The sequence below is a fragment of the Talpa europaea genome (assembly GCF_964194135.1).
Source record: "Talpa europaea genome assembly, chromosome: 6".
NCBI lineage: Eukaryota > Metazoa > Chordata > Mammalia > Eulipotyphla > Talpidae > Talpa > Talpa europaea.
The window spans coordinates 118789686-118803653 of NC_140072.1; the positions used below are offsets into that span (position 1 = coordinate 118789686).

At 29.9% G+C, this 13968-nt stretch overlaps 1 protein-coding gene across 6 annotated transcripts in view; it reads right to left on the reverse strand.

The window, feature by feature from the left end:
• Positions 1-523: 523 nt before the first annotated feature.
• RBM26 (RNA binding motif protein 26) overlaps positions 524-13968 on the reverse strand; it is a gene marked incomplete at both ends in the record, with an annotated part of 74849 nt that continues 61404 nt past the window's right edge. For all 6 annotated transcript variants that reach the window (XM_084234484.1, XM_084234483.1, XM_084234482.1 and 3 more), the window contains 3 exons: positions 524-613; positions 2253-2366; positions 13304-13390. In XM_084234484.1, the coding sequence (XP_084090610.1) occupies positions 524-613; positions 2253-2366; positions 13304-13390 (291 nt within the window). The remainder of the gene's footprint in view (positions 614-2252; positions 2367-13303; positions 13391-13968) is intronic.

Genomic DNA, 13968 nt, shown 5'->3' on the forward strand with positions numbered 1-13968 from the left:
ATACATACACAAGTCCAACAAAAGGCTAATACATAGTAAAGCCTAAGCATACTACTATGTAATATTATGAATACATAACTTGGGAGACTTTAGTTAGAGTACTATGTTATCTATTCATTTTTGAAAACATTCATTAAGATTTTAAATGCAAATTCATTCCTTATTTGGAGTAAAACAAAATTCTCTAAGTTATAACAAGTATTGGTCATAAGTGTTCAGACCTATTCATTAAATTACAAAGAACCCAAAGAATTCTGTAATATTCAGTAGAAGTATGTAATAAAAACATTGCATATGTTTCTAGTGTGATGTCTTTAGCAACTGTTTACTGAAATAAAACGCAAACATCAATCTTTCAAAATACAGGATCAGAAGGTAGTTTTCTTCTCTTTTGTCTATTTGTGAAATCCATCTTCATCACATTTTACCAAAAATTGTTTTTACAAATATGTAAAAGTACATTAGATAATACTAATGAAACACAGGTAGAGTTCTAGCATATGCAGATCAATGATCAGTCAAATCATCTTCTCCAAGAACGAGATTCATTGTCCTCTTCTTCTTCATCATCATCTTGAAGCAATGAGTCATCCACCAAAGACTCTTCCTGAAACTTTAGGTTAAAATGCATTTAGGAATTTACCCAAAAAAAAAAAAAAAGAAAAAAAAAAGAAAAAGGTAACACTTTAAAATACTGATTTCTCTCAGCAGAGTTGAATACAAAAGGTATTCTATAGCTAGAACATTCAAGAAATAGAGAAAATCAACCTTTATCCACTCAGTGGTTTCTCTTAATCTCCTATTGCTTGTATCAAACAAGCACTAAAGAAATATCAGAGAAAACCTTTGTACATGCCATTTCTCCTGCCTCTTCATTAAATTATGCCATCTTTTATACTTATAAAACATACCTCAAAACTTTTTTTTCCTATTATTTTAAAAGAAAATATCAATGAATCTTCTATGGCTTAGCTTTTTTAACCCTGGACACTAAATTAATCAATAACTTGTATAAGTCTATCAAGATTTGTATTTCTCTTCTACTGTAACAAAACATTTTCTTTTATAACATTCCTTTCTTTTCCCCATTCCCTTCATAAAAGTTTCTCAGACTACTTTCCAAACTTTTCAAAATACCTAATACCAGGAGCTCTCCTGCTTTTCTCCCCATTGAATTCAAACTCATGGAAGGACAAAGGTATAATCTAAAATATAAAATGACAAATCATGTGTATGAGTTTCAAAATATACATTTTATTCTTGCATTTGACTACGGATATGTGTAACAGCCTTAAAAGCTCTTCAAACAAAATGAAGTGCGATTATAAAAACCTAGGTAAGTTCCCACACCTTACCTTCATTTATTAACTTCCTCAATTGTTTTTCCACAGTTTACTTCACAATTAAACAAAAACAAGTTTTTAGTTTCAAAGGGCTCTCTCACTATTATTCTTTATAACCACACCTCTCAGTCATCAGACTAATTGCATTACTCAAGAAAAACATCTTTTCAGAACTACCCCCTACCTAAAATGATTTTTCTCATCTACATTCAGAGCCCAGTTCTAGGTTATAAGCTTTTATATCACTTAGGGTTCAACTCCACTGTCACCACCTCCTTCACGAATCTTCTGGACAGAAATAATCATTCTTTCCTCTGACGTCCCACAGCATATTGTTCAAATCTTTATTATTTAGTTTAACACTCTACCTTTTATTATAATTAGTTTCTTATGTGTCTGTCACCACCCCCTTTCCAGATTATAAGCTCCTTGATAGGGACCGTGTCTTATTCATTTTGTATCTATCACAGTTTCTACCATATAAACAGGTATTCATTCTAATTAACTAAAATGGTATGAATTAAAATAAAGGAAACCTGAAATGTTAATAAAGCAACTGAGTAGAATATATACTCTAAAACTTTAAATATTACAAGATTCCCTGTGGATAAAAATCTAATGAATAATTATTGTCTTCTAAGAGTAAACGAAAACTGAATATATGTGTGTGTATATATACATACATACATATATGTGTGTATATATACATATATGATTTTCGTATATTCTTTTTGCTTTGACAATCCACAGTTCTCAACCCAGAAATTTTAAGTTGTCTGCATTTATCTGATATGCCCTGCCTAGAATACACCTCAGGAATAAAAATTTTATGTTAAAATTATAGCCATAAAATCACATTTTATATAAAAGCATGTAAGGGAAAAAACAAATTAAAAAAAAAAAACATACTTCCTCTTCATCCGGTTCAACTTCTTCCGTTTCAACAGCTGAAATATTAGTTATTGGTTTATTCCATGCCAGTTTTAGATCCTGCCCTTTGAAACGAGCTCCATGAACTGCAGCCTAAAACATTAAGAATATTGAATATATAGCATTATTTCTGAAGAAAAAATTGAAATGTTATAGTACTTAATACTTAAATTTGCTAAACACAAGTCAAGATAGTCATCTATTCATATGCATGTGGTTATTTATGTCTCTATTTACTATTTATAATTATAGACTAATCTGCTTTTTATGTGTATTTACTTCTGAATAAGCCGAGTGACTGGAAATTTCTATAACAAGAAAAAAATAAGTAGAGCTATTTGAACATTGGCCCTAAGTGACTATAATAGCTATGTCTACCTACTTGCAATACAACAATAATTGCTATTCAGGCAACAACCCCAAAGCACTTTAAGAACCTGACTGTAGATTTTGAATCAAAGTCTACATTAGGATCAATAAGCTAAATATATTTTATTGCATTTTAATTCTTGTTAATTTACAGGGTACATAGTTAACTATGAACAAGGAAACGCTTAACAAATATAAATGTGTATATATTCAAATTATATAAAAAGACCACAAATACCATCAAATATATGATGTACCACTATTACAAAATATAAGTATCTCCATAAAGAAAACAAAATGCTCAACTTTCCTACTGAAAACTAAAGTAATTCCTACAAAGGCTTTAGAACTGATTGTGATAAAACTTAAACAGTACATAATCAAGTCTAAGTACTTGCTAATATTAAGTGGCTGGCTTGGAAATAGTACATTCAAATTAATGTAACATGAACTAACATAAATCAATGTTAGCAACATACCGAATAACTCATAGTCACAAAAGATTTATAGCACAATTTCAAAGTACAGCATAATATGAAATGTAGAAACAATTACATGTTCAATGACATCTGACCATAAGTTGTGCAAAATTAAAGTCCCCAGATATAAATTTTAAATCCACACATATCAATTTATGATAAATTTAATAGTCCGTGCCTATTAAAATTATGTATCAGGAGTTTTAAGTCCATGGCCTTATCACAGTGTCATATAACTTAAAAAAACCTTAAGTTCAGAAACAACTTGCAATTTTGAAAATTTAACTATGATTAAAAATATATTACTGTAAAGGAATTACAACTGTGTCATACAAAATACCTACACATGTAACTGTTTTTATTCACCTTAAAAAAAGCAAAAATCATTACTGACATTTCTTAGCAAAATTTCTCAGTTAATTTTGTAGATATCTATACATCCACATAAATTAAAATTTATAAACTGGGTCAACAACTCTTTTTAGAGTTTAAATTTTAAAATTATTTATACGATGATTTTCAAACCTGTATGTATTTAATTTTGCTTCATTAGAAACTCTTGGGTATTTGGCTGTGAAATTTTTAATAAATTCCTTCTCAGAAGGTGCAATTTTTTCAGGAAATTTGTAACAAATATTTACGAGTTCTTAAAAATTCTGCGACTCACTTTTTTAAAAATCCAAAAACTTCAGACCACTCTTTTTACAACTTTCTTTTTATATTAACCCAACTTTGATAGATCCTTTCCATACCCAGAACAACAGATTTGTCATTGTTCTTAAATGGCTATATATACTGTGTATTTAACATTATTTAAACCAATTTCTTAAATGGATTTTGTCATGTTTTGGAAAAGTATCTTTTTGTTAACCATATTCCTATTTTATGATGTATGTTTGTATTGGCTGGGAAGGGGATTGTTGGAGTTCTTTTGTTTTTGTTTGTGCCATGAAGTTTTTTTTTCAATATTCATGTACTGAAATATTTATTTTTTATGGCTCCTGATTACTGTTTCAGGTCTTTCAAAGCCCTCTCCACACAAAGATTATTTTCAGAAATCTCTTATTTTTACTAGTCTTCTGTATTAGAAAACAGAAAAATCTTTTATCCAACTTCAATTTATCCTGATGTAAAAAATAAAGACATAAGCCAGTTGTCCTAACACTAAAGAATAAAGTTTTATAGCCTGATTTAAACAAAACATCCCCTTTCCAATTGACTAAAATCCTGTGTATAATTTATTTCTGAATTAACTTTTGTCCTATGATCTATTTTATGCTGGTATTACATTTTTTAATTCTTTATTTCATAATGAACTCAGTACCAATCCTCATCCTTTTAGGATATTCTCGGTCATCTACATTATTTTGTTCTTAGGACCTTTGTAATATTTTAGTCAACTCCAGTATCACTGCCTTATTACTAATCAAACAATATGATTAGATTAGTGATTTTCAGAACAATGCACTGTGGCAGTTGCTCAAGAGTTAAACAAGCATTTAGTTAAAAGGTACTTTAAAAAATAAACTTTATAAATATTTGTAAAATTTTAATAAAAACATGATGTTCAAATATACTTCTATAGGATGCCAATTTCAGCAACATGGAGGTGTCCATAAAGGTAAAGTGGGGCTAAATGTAAAAATATACAAAGGGAAGTGGGGAAATTACAGAGTATGATAAAATTAAATATAAAAAGGGAAGTGGGGAAATTAGAGTATGATAAAATTAAATTTTCTCATATCAATACAGTTATAGTTGATAATGTAGAGGAAAAGGTTATTTTAAAAGCTAGAAAGGATTAAAAAAAACCCTAAATAAATCACTCCCATAGAAAAGATTTTAAAAAGATGCATGATCTAAAAATCATTAGACCCTGAGTTTCACATGAATTCTATTAAACTTAATTTTTTGTGTGTGTGCATGTAGATTTGGGATGTAGGCCAGAAATGGAGGGGGTAAGAGGATTCACCAAAGACAGAGTGGGAGGCAGAACAGGCAAATTTACTGAAATACACTGCTAAGGAAAATAGCAGGCATGATAGGAGAGGTCTGCTGTGCCATATGTGGGTTAGTTCCCTGCCTGGGGATGGAACTCAGGTCACAGCAGTGACAGCACTGAGACTTAACCCCTAGGAAAATGTACAAAGAAAAATAGAAACTTTTCAATTATTTTTTGTGAAACAGGGAACAACAATACTCGATGAAAATATTACCACCCCAAAATATACATACCAAACTTACCTCTGAAAATTGAAAGAAAAAAGTGTTAATTTAATTAAAAATTTAAAAAAGAACAGACTTCAGCAATTTATCAAATAAAATGAGACATGCCAAAAGTGAATGATTAGTTCATTAGGAAACAATATAAATAGATGAAAGGAGGGAAAAAACTCATTCTTTAAATACACAAACGATGACCAAATTCATTTTTAATCAAAATTTTTAAAAACTCTACTACTTTTAATAAAACAGGAATCATTTGTATTCTATCTTAACCTAAAAAGTCAGCATCATACATAATACTACAAATACTAGAAGTTATCTTTTTCATTATTTCATAAGCTAAGAACAGTAACAATTTATGAGTAAGAAAATAATGTGTCTTAAAATAGTAATGTTACTTAACATTTTTCTAAAGGTATTATTAAATAACAGAAAGCACTGTGTATACAATGTAGAAAACAGAGGTGAAGGATTACTTAAGAGACATGAGTGAATGAATACCTGAAAAACCCAAGCAAACAAAATTGGTAATTTGGTAAAATGGCAGTTACATATTTAATAAAAATATATGAATAGTTTTTCCATATACAATCACGAAATAATACAATGAGGGAAAGTAACATTTAAATTAGTAATTAAGTAAAATTATCAGGGAAAAGCTAATAAGCAATATATATTATCTACATAAAGAAAACTTTAAAGCACTCTTAGAGAATTAAAAAAATATTGAAGAACTTAAAATACAATGATGAGCTCCAGAGGAAGATTCAGTATTAGTAAGATGCTAATTTTTCCACTAATTGTTAAGCATATTTTGGAACCAGGAAGATTATTCTAAAGCACATATTTAAAAATAAACAGAATCTACAGAACATTCTGAAAATGAATAATAATGCACATGAAAGGGAATCTAAACAACAACCTTGACAAACTCCTAATATATAAAATTACTTGAAAACAGGAAGGAAGAGGCAAATGAAATGAAATTGATCAATGGAGAGAGAACTGAGTCCGGATCAGCCCAAAAAAACACATGGGAATGCCTTTATATACTAAAGATATTTCACCTAAGTTTGGAGAACTAGTTTTACTCAGTGAAGTCAAGTAGTCATCCTATTTTACTTCTCACACCAAAGAAGTGCCATATGAATTAAAAATAGGTAAATGATCTAGAAACCAAAAAAATGAAAAAAAAAAAAAAACTATTAAGGCATTAGAAAAAACAAGGGATATTTTTATAATCTCAGATCGGTAAGTCTTTCAAACTATGGAAAAAATTAACTGGATAATTACTATTACAATGGTAAAATACTGCACAAATGAAAATTCATGAAAACATTTATGACTTAGGAGCTAATTTTCTATATATAAAAGAGCTCCCATAATTCATTAAGGAAAAAAACTCAATAAGACAACTCAACAAAACAACAGAGCTGACAGGAATAAACAGCATTTAAATATACAAACACTGTTTACTTTCAATCATAGAAATGAATTAAAAATGAAATAAGTTGCTATTTTACAAAGATAAATTTGTCTAACACTTCACTATCTGACATACCCATAAAATGTTTTCTGGAAAATCAGTAAAAAACACTGCAAAATATACACTATGGCAACTGTTGAGAAAAGACACTTTCACACATCTCTTGCGGGCAAGCAAATGCAGTATAACCTGTATAGAGGCCAACTTAAGAACTATTTATCAAAAATTTAAATACACTTATCCCACAGACACATTCTCATACATACTAACAGAAATATGCATGAAGAATTATTCACCGTTACACAGCAGAAGAATAAAAACAATTGGAAGTCCATCATTATGGTTAAGTACATTTGCACTTCCATATAATGGAATACCTATGCAATAATGATGAGTAATGCAGTTCTTGATAAGAAATAATCTTCAAGACAGACTGTTCATGTGGAAAAGGCAAGGTGAAGAACACTACATGACTGCTACCATTTGGTAGGGAAAAAAGTTACTAATGTGTTCTTATAGATTTTAGACTTAGACTGAAAATATGAACAAACAAAAAAACCCACCTAAAAACATTTGTAATCTCTGGCAGGGAACTTGGTAACTATGGATAAGGATGAGAAGATAATTTTACTTCTTACTTCACAACTTTTGGAGTTCTTATATAATGAACATGCATTGTCTATTAAAAAAATAATTTAAAAATAAAATTTAAAGCTATTTTTAAAGTAGTAAAAACCACTCAAATGTTTATATCAGCAACTTCTAACACAATATACATTATCAACAAATTAATGTGTGCTGTCAGTTCAGTAGATTTTGTGTAGTTATACCATCCCTACTTTACTAAAACATTTTTCAATTACAAAGAAAGTACTAAGAAGGCAATAATTCACAATTCCTTATCTAGGTAAATGGGGATTTTCTAATTGCCATATAAAGACAGCAATAACCACTTGATAAAATAGGCAAACTAAATGATGGATTTTATCTAAAAATGCCTTCCCAATTTAAGATTTTATATTCACAAAAACTGACTCACTGGCTCCAGATACGTATTTTATTCTAAGTATATGTTGTATATACCTAAATATTCCATAAGGACAAGAAAAAACTCACAATATTAAACCCTTTAAGCAGCAATTATGTTATTGATGGTAAGACGGTATTTTTATTCTCAGACTTACTAAGCAAGTAACTAATAATATGGGTGTCTGTGAAAAATGTGAGTTTTCAGCATGAAAAAAGGAGACAGGTATTAAGACCCTTGAAATTAAGTACAAACCATAAAATACATAGAATTAATATGAATTTACCTTTTTCTATCTACCTACCTACCTAGCTCACTCTATTTCAATGTATAAAAACCTTATCATCAAAAATTACATGGGAAATACCAGTATAAACTTTGAATTTATATTCTTTATACATGTGCTTATGTGCGCATGTTTGTTGTTTTTTTTTTTTTCTTTCATTTCTAGCTTTGTCCACCAAAAAGGATTAGTGACAATAATATACTTAGTAGTATTGAGCACTCAGGTTGTGGTCTCTAAATACCTTTGCTCAGTAAAAAGGATCAGAGTTCCTTAGAGAAATGGTCAATTGCAGGTCTGGAAGAGAAAATGTGTAAGATAAACCTGGAATATCTTTTCTTACCAGAAAGTAAAGAAACTATCACAGAGTCTGCTAGGGGTCCTGTCAAGAGGATCAAATTTATATATTCTAGTAACTTGCCAAAGATAGAATAATAAATCAGTAACTGAGAATAATGAATCAATAGCCATGAATTGTTTCAATCTAATAGTTCACTCACTAATATTATTAAATAAAGTTACTCAAAATGTGTGCCTTATCAGGATGCTTAAACAAAGTGTTTAGTAAAAAATGTGTAAGATAACTGAGGATATACAAACTCTGACTGGTTATTTGGTAATACTTAGGAAATATTAATCATTTTTAGGTGTGATAATGTATTTTTTTGTTAAAGCTCTGAAACTGAGACACACTGAAATGTTTATAGATGAAATGATATGCTGACTGGGTAGCTCCAAAATAAGGATCAAGGAGGGTTGCAGTGGGTGGGATAGAGACAAGATAACATTGGCCATAAGTGACTAGTTGCTGCAGTCTGATGACAAGCTATGATGGTGCATTTTACAACTCGCTCTAATTTTATGCTATGAAATATATACAAAAAGTCTGTTTAAATAAGCTTAAGTATTTTATTCATGGGCTCACCCAGCCCTTGGCCTACTTTTTCATGCTCATGTTCATTCAAATTTACAGCAAATTAGAAACTAAGAAAAACAGGCATACATACACTAGAAAAAGTAATTTCTGAAGCTCTGACAGATGAATAATGAAAAAAAAAATGTATTAAAAGTAGTGATGAGGCACGTTCCTTATCTTACATGGAAAATGGTTCTGGAAACTACTGACATTTGGAAAAGGCTGATATATGCAAAATTACACAGGTTTATTTACTTTTAACTTCTCAAGTCATTTAGATTGTACTCTAAAAGAAATATACAAGTGTAGCTTTGTACAAACTTATCCCCAACAAAAAGAATTTGTAAGGGAGCTCTTAAAGAAATAGTATTCTGTAAAAAACAGTGTGGAGAAAATTGACCTAAGGTCAAAGTGTTAAAGTTGAAACCTTACATTAATAACCATGATAAAACTAATCTACAGAAGGCTAAAACCAAGTTTATTAATATTAATGTTTGTAACAAACACATCCTAAAAATGTTTATATTTTTTAATTCATTCATTTATAAACTTTTATTGAGTGGCTACCACATGCCAATCACTTTTTTTACTAAATTTTTTTATTATTAATTTTTTTCTTAGGTTATTATAGTCCCCATATTTCTCCAGCCACTGTATCACCCATGAACCATCACCACATTCTCTTGTGTTCATCCCTCCCATTCCCCCCTGCCTTCTTTGCCTCAGTTCTATGGTCAGTTGGCTAGTTTTGACTTTTTCTTGATCTTTCATAAAAATGTTTACCTTAAAGGTCCACAATTAAAAAAAAAAAGTAAAATCTAGTTTCTAGAACTTACAGAGGAAGACTTCCATTTCTTTAACGAGTTTAAGCTGCATGGTCACGTTTTCAAAAGCTTCACACTTAGATTTACTAATTCCGGTAGCCATGCTACCGCAGTACATAACTATTAAGTAAATCAGTAAAAATACACACGAAAACTACTATGTACAGTATTTGAATTCTCCTAAATTCACTTACACATATTGTTCTTACTAAAAATTTACTTTTTATGTAGCTCTATTAACTTACAACTGCTGATATTGTACTATCTTGTATGAATACAATTTTGTGATTCTAACTTCAGGTCTAAAAAATGAATTTCAAAATCATTTATTCTATCTTGTCTCCACTTAAGGTTTAGAAGTCAATTCTTGTTCTGAAAATAAAAACACAGTATTACTAATAGCTAACATTAAGAGAACTTGATGCAGCTCTGACACTGTTCCATGTATTTTCACAAGTTTTGAGTCGTGAATCCTCATAACTTCTTTGAGGCATGAGTGAATAAAATATATCTTTTCTCAGATATAAAAAGCTATATAATAAATTCGAGACTACAGAGCTTCATCTGGTTCTTATAACACAGGAACCTAACTATCCCTATTCTGAAATTGGATCCTGGTTTCTTATAAATATATGGAAAATCCAAAGTAAAAATAATTATGTTCTAGCCAGTCATGAGAAGAGGTTACTTTTTCCTGTCCCATTTTGGTACTTATCCATTTGACTCTGGTTACTTTATTTTCACCCAGCCCTTGGCCTACTTTTTCATGCTCATATTCATTCAAATTTACAGCAAATTAGAAACTAAGAAAAACAGGCATACATACACTAGAAAAAAAGTAATTTCTGAAGCTCTGACAGATGAATAATGAAAAAAAAATGTATTAAAAGTAGTGATGAGGCACATTCCTTATCTTACATGGAAAATGGTTCTAGAAACTACTGACATTTGGAAAAGGCTGATATATGCAAAATTACACAGGCATGGTGATTGTCAAACAGTAAAATAGAAAATAAAGTAACCAGAGTCAAATCATAATCATCTTATCCTAAAGCTAACCCTTATACTTTACCCCTATACTTTCACTTTGAAATACTATTTATAGATTATTAAAATATAAAGAGAAATTCATTCAATCATCCGAGACAATGGTTCAGAAAGTAAGAACAATGCCATATCTGAAAATAAACATTAGCAAAGGTTGACCATTTTCTTCTTCTGAGGGCCTAACCTTTATATCTTCTTACATTTTTGATGTTAGAATTGCGTTTATATAATGATGGTGATGGTACATAGCAATTTTGTGGGTACTTTTTAAGCATTCTTCCTTGAAAAGTTAAATTAGCACCCACATGTAAAACACAGTAATTTTGAAATTCCTAAACCTTAATTAACATTCCCTGAAATCCGTAAGTTTGAAAACCACTTTTAGCTTATATCTTACTTGCATTAGAAAGATAAACTTCAACTTCATTTTTTATTCTTTACAAAAACAGAATAATGTTACAAAATTTTAAGAAATTTTTTGGTGACAGGAAATGTTTATGATTTAACAATTTCTACAACTTAATTCCAAATACTTATTATAACAATGGTAACTGTTCTTTCAGCCTATTAAAGTAAATGCAACTAAAATGGTATTTAACCTGATAACACTCTTTGTACCTAATTTGATCTTAGATATTTTGTTACTTATTCAACCTTCATATAATTCAGTGCTAATCTTTCTTATATATTAGTTTTTCTTATTTATTATCTTATTTATTTTCTTATAAAATAAATTACACTCTCTCCATACGTGTGTTAGTCTTTTTTTATATATTGATCCCTGACCTTTTGTATTGATTGCTGTTCATTTTAAAAAATACATACATCACATAAAAATATACAAAAAAAAAAAATCTGAGTTGGGTAAAGCAAGGGGAAAAATTGAATGCATATGTTAAAGGGTTGTACCAAAAAGAAAGTCTTACAAAAAATAAAGTTTCCAAAAATTATTTAAGGAGGGAGAAATAAATAAGCTAGTTACCACTAAATCCACAAACTTGATATTATTTTAGCATTTGTACAATAACAACTACCATTGTTTTAAATGGCTATTTCCTAGAAAATAAAACATAAAGAGATGGCATGCAAGCTACTTAGCTAACATTACTTTGAAAATTATTACCGAAGCTATATTTAAAGGCTTATTCTAAACTTGTACTCTGTAATACCTTTGAGAGAAAACGGAAAGATCTATTTTTCCAATGTAATATACACACATAAAGTTTATAAAAAAGATTTAAACTCTCATCAATCATAAATTACTTTTTACTTTCATAGAAGATCCTTAAATGAAAAATGACTTAAAACTTGAGGACAAAACTTTAGAACCAGAAATTTTCATTCTATAAAATTATCCACTACTTACCCCCAACCTTGTACAGGCCCCACTTGAACACTTTTCTAAGACTTACTGGACTCATAGTATACTGGTTACAACTCCAGCAATCATGTATCATTGTGCTGGCAGAGTTCTCACTACACTAAGAGGATAAGTCAATTTAACAGGTTTTTCAAAACTTACTTATGTCAAAATCAACTTAAAACTTCTGAAGAGCATCCCATGCTTCCATTCTCATTAGATTAATTACTTGGAACTCTTAAAAAACTTTTTTCCAAGGGCAAAATATTACATCTATTTATTCACAGTCCTGAAGAAAGAACACACAAGGCTAAAATGTTCCTACAAATCTCCTACACTTCACATTGATTTTCCTTTTTCTAATCTTAAATGCAGATGAAAATGAGGTTACATGTTTTTCTGGTCTTTCTTTGCAAAGACAAATGCAAGACACACAGTTTAAGACAATCATACTTAAAGGATCTTATAAGCTGAGGGATATATCATGTCTTGGGTAAAAATTATAGAGGCCTGACCGTGGTATGCTGAGCTCAGAACACTTCTTTATATATCAGCCTACTGGGACTAGGAAACAACAGATAAGGATGGTTAAGAACTGCCACAGGATTATAGCTCAGCTTCTCCTTATTCTTCACCACTCACTCTGTCAAACCAGACCTTGTTCTAGGCCTGCTGAAAAAACAGATTAACAGTAAGTGGGGTGGCTCTATCTCCTATGAAAAAAAAGAAAGAGAACAACTGTGGTCTCAAGAAAATGACTTGACAATTTACTTAATGACTAACTAAATTCGTAACCATGTTACATTATACATAGAGAATTAAATACAGAATTGCCTAACTGCTCTAAGACATTCTTTGTGACTGTGGATTCCATTTTGTATGTTCTATCTACTATCAAACAGTAGCTATTTAAAGTTTTTTCAAAATTCATTTATATTAAAACATATTTAAGTATTATTTATAAAACATTTCCATCTGAATTTCCAATAAATTAGATTATTTGTGATACTTACTGCTTCAGCTTCTGCTCTTGTCTTGAAAGTGATTACTGCATGAAGTGAAGAGTCATCAATCTGACAATCTTCAATTTCACCATATTGCTTTAAATTAAAAAAAAGTATTTCCCCCAAATAAATATTTTGAAACATCCAAAATTCTAATATTTTAAAAAATATTTTAAAAATGGTGAATAATTCATTTTAGTACTTGGTATTGAAGATAAATGGTGGCCTTACCTTCATTATTATTTATAATCCTATGCTTTTTAGAATTAGGAAAACTTTTACTTGACTTTACTATTTTTTAAATAAAAAACAATGTTCAGAGTCTAAGCTTCCTTATTACCCTTCCTCCTCAACATGTTGATCCCAGAACATGTTGAATTCTTCTCAGGGAGAATATTTAATCTTCAGAATGCTATGAGTTTTTTTTTAATAATTCCCAATTTAAAGATAGAGGGAAGTAAGATCTGGAGAATTTAAGCAATTTCCCCCAAGTTAAGTTAATTACCAAGATGGGAGTCCAGGTCTTTTGAGTCAAAAATTTAACACTATCTGAACCTGCTTTCACTCTCATCTACACTGCAATAGATCAGACTCTTTAGGACATTTAAAAGCTAAACACATTAAATTATGCCTGTTTTTGGTTTGCTGGATATTTTTTCCACTTTGTAGAAGTG